General features: G+C 37.2%; 1 protein-coding gene across 1 annotated transcript in view; it reads left to right on the plus strand.

Moving 5' to 3' along the window:
- The window catches only part of VPS13D (vacuolar protein sorting 13 homolog D (S. cerevisiae)), a 109,183-nt gene that overhangs the window by 16,233 nt on the left and 89,336 nt on the right, over positions 1 to 3,614 (plus strand). The window contains exons 19-20 of the mRNA XM_009325291.1: positions 858 to 3,080; positions 3,433 to 3,584. Of these exons, the coding sequence (XP_009323566.1) occupies positions 858 to 3,080; positions 3,433 to 3,584 (2,375 nt within the window). The remainder of the gene's footprint in view (positions 1 to 857; positions 3,081 to 3,432; positions 3,585 to 3,614) is intronic.

Here is a 3,614-nt window from a genome sequence, read left to right on the forward strand (position 1 = left end):
ATGTGGTATCCATTTCCTTTTTAAAAAGTACAGCTGGAGGATGAGCTGTTTTGTGGTGCAGTGGAAATTTGAGGTGTCAAGCCCAAAATTGTCTACAGTTGAATGTTTTTACTCTGGATGTCTTTGAATCATTTGATCTTTTCTAGTACCAACTAATCTTTGCAAGGTTTTAGTAGCTTCCTTTTTAGTAAATTCTGTCCTAGGGCAAACTAGAAAAAGAACACAAATTGTTTCTGCGAGGCTGATTTGTATTTCCCTGGTGAAATTGAGGCATTGGGCTGTTTAGAGTAGCTTGAGCTTAAAAAAAAAAAAAAAAAAAAAAGGTAAAATAGTACAGGAAAGTTTTGGAGGGGTGTTCCTGCTTTGTAGAGTAGAAAAAAATCCTTTTCTTATGATAATAAAATGAAAGTTATATTGGGCAGTAAAATTAATTGGACAAAACCTTCTGATCATAAATATATTGTAGTTAAGTAGCTCTTACCTTTCAGTTGGTTTTGAGGATCAAAAGAATTGTGTAGGCAGAGTAATGGATTTTTTTTTTTTTAACAACTTGATTAAAAGTAAATCTTGTAGTAATAGTAAGTGGGTTAAAAAATGAGACATCAGTGTCTTTTAATAGATTCTATGATACATTGTGACTAACATCTGCATGCATGTAAAAGAAGTGTAGTAGATTTCCTGTTGAGAAAAAAAAAAAAGTGACAGTGGAAGGAGGCAAGGACAGTACTGGATGTGCTTTGTATTTAAAAAAAATACAACTTCAGACGGGATGATCAGGTAATGATGGGAAATATACAAGGAGAGGGGAGAATACTTTTGTTTATTTGTTTGTTTACTATTATTTTTTTAATCCACAGAAGAATCTAAAAGGAGTGCAGATACTTTTTCTTCAGAAGTCAATGAATTGAGTGATGAGGAATATAAAACACCTCTTGCAACTCCTCCCAATACTCCACCACCAGAATCTAACACTAATAGTGGCGTCAAAATGTCTGAATTTACTGGTTTAGAAATAAGTGAAGAGCAGCTACAAGCACACTTAATGAGTAAAAAAATGTATGAGACATACACGCTTTCATTTATGGACCTTCAGATCATGGTGGGCCGAGTGAAAGACAACTGGAAACACGTTCAAGATAGTGATGTGGGTCCAACTCATGTGGTAGAAAAATTCAATGTTCACCTGCAATTGGAGCGCAGATTGATATACACGTCTGACCCAAAATACCCGGGAGCTGTCTTGTCTGGCACTCTGCCAGACTTGAAAATTCATATCAATGAAGACAAAATATCGGCTCTGAAGAACTGTTGTACACAGCTGAGTACATCTGAAACTAAGTCTTCCGATGCCCTACATTTAGGAAAAGACAAGATTTTTGCAGAGGTAGACCAGCTTGGCAGTTTGCATGATTCTGTAATGAATCTAACACAGAGTGTTGTAATGCTAGAGCAACATACCAGGGAAGTTCTTGTTGAATCTCAGCTGCTTTTGGCTGAGTTCAAAGTAAACTGTATGCAGCTGGGTGTTGAAAGTAATGGACGATATATCTCTGTGCTCAAGGTTTTTGGCACCAATGCCCATTTTGTGAAAAGGCCGTATGATGCAGAAGTGTCCCTGACTGTTCATGGCCTGTTACTGGTTGATACTATGCAAACGTATGGAACAGATTTTGATCTTTTGATGGCTTCTCATAAGAATCTGAGTTTTGACGTGCCAACAGGAAGTCTTCGAGACAGCAGGGCTCAGTCCCCAGTTTATGGACCATATGATGCGCGTCCCATTGATGTAGCTAGTTTGGCAGAGAGATGCACTACAGCCCCAAATACTTCATCTGGTGGTAGCAGAAAAGATCAAGAGTCCCTGATAAAATTAGAGTATCAGTTTGTGAGTGCAGAATGCCCATCAATGAATTTGGATAGCAGTCTGCAGGTGATCTCTCTGCAGGTGAACAACCTGGATATCATCCTTAATCCAGAGACTATTGTTGAACTGATTGGGTTTCTCCAGAAATCTTTCCCGAAGGAGAAAGAAGATTCTAGTCCTCAGCCTTTAGTAACTGACTTGGAAAGAGATTGGAGGGAACAGGAAACCTTCCAGTCTACTTATGTACAGAATACAGAGGTAGCAGTTGATATTCACTGGTTAAATATACTCCTCCTCAGGACAGTTGGCATGACAAATGGAGAAAAATATGGCAGAAAAATTGCAACAGCCAGTATTGGTGGCACCAAAGTCAATGTCTCCATGTGTAGTAAATTTGATGTAAATGGCTCTCTTGGATGCCTTCACCTTATGGACCTAACACAAGATAGTGTGAAGAACCAGTATGTTGTCAGCATAGGGAATACAGTAAGGTATGAAAATCTCATTGGTGATGTAGATTACTTTGAATCTTTATTCTTTAGGCTTGATGATGGAAATAGCCTTCCAGATGCTTTAAGTTTCACTTTCACAGAAAAGTCAAAAGAGGAATGTTCTCTCAACCTCAAAATGGCCTCCTTGCACTACAACCACTCAGCTAAATTTTTGAAAGAACTAACTTTGTCAATGGATGAATTGGAAGAGAATTTCCGCAGCATGCTGAAAAGTGCAGCTTCAAAAGTTACTACAGTCTTGGCAACTAAAACTGCTGAATACAGTGAAATGGTTTCTTTGTTTGATACGACGCCACGATCAAGAGATGTTGCCAACATAGAAGATAATGAAGGCTATGCATTTGGATCACAGCCTCTCAAAACTGATACTATTAAGCTTATATTAAACGTAAACATTGAATCACCGATTGTCTCAATACCTCGAAAGCCTGGTAGCTCTGAATTGCTTGTAGGTCATCTAGGACAAATATCTATTCAGAATTTTGTACCAGGAGAAGATGAATCTACAAGTGATAGACTGCAAGTTGAAATTAAAGATATTAAAATGTATTCTTTAAATAGCAGTCAATTTACGAGCAAGAGGGAGCCTGCAAGTGAAATATCTCATGGGCTCCATTCTTCTTCAGGTCCTGCCAGTATTAATAGCCAGGAAGAATCCCATTTTACTCGTCATGACTTCTTTGAATCGTTACATAAAGGCCATGGTATGTTAATCAGAGGACTCTTAATTATGTAATGTAACTAGTAGATGTGTATTGACCATAGGTCTGATTGTATATTCTGTCTCACCCATCCTCCTGAAATATACTGCTCAATTTTAATTACAATGGACAAGTTATTTTATTTATATCCATTTTTAGTCTCCTAATCAAAACCTGAGTAGTGCCTTTCATGCAAGAATTTAAAAAAAACATAGCCATATGTACTTACTTTAGCATTGCTGAGAGATTCTGAGCAAGTTAAATAGCTACTATGTTATCTCTGCTGTACAGTCTTCATAGGATTGATCCATTCACTTATTTATGAAGTTGTTTTCATTTCACTTTCTCTTAACAGCTTTCCACATTCTGAATAACACCACCATCCAGTTTAAATTGGAAAAGATACCACTAGAGAGAGATTTGGATTTAACTTTTCCTCTGAGTAATGAAGACTTTGGAATATCAAGCATTATGAAGATTGAAGGGAAATTTGTGAACCCTCTTCAGGTATAGTAATGTAGTATTTCTACTATCAAT

Source organism: Pygoscelis adeliae, unplaced genomic scaffold (genome assembly GCF_000699105.1).
Source record: "Pygoscelis adeliae isolate BGI_AS28 unplaced genomic scaffold, ASM69910v1 Scaffold36, whole genome shotgun sequence".
NCBI classification, from domain to species: domain Eukaryota; kingdom Metazoa; phylum Chordata; class Aves; order Sphenisciformes; family Spheniscidae; genus Pygoscelis; species Pygoscelis adeliae.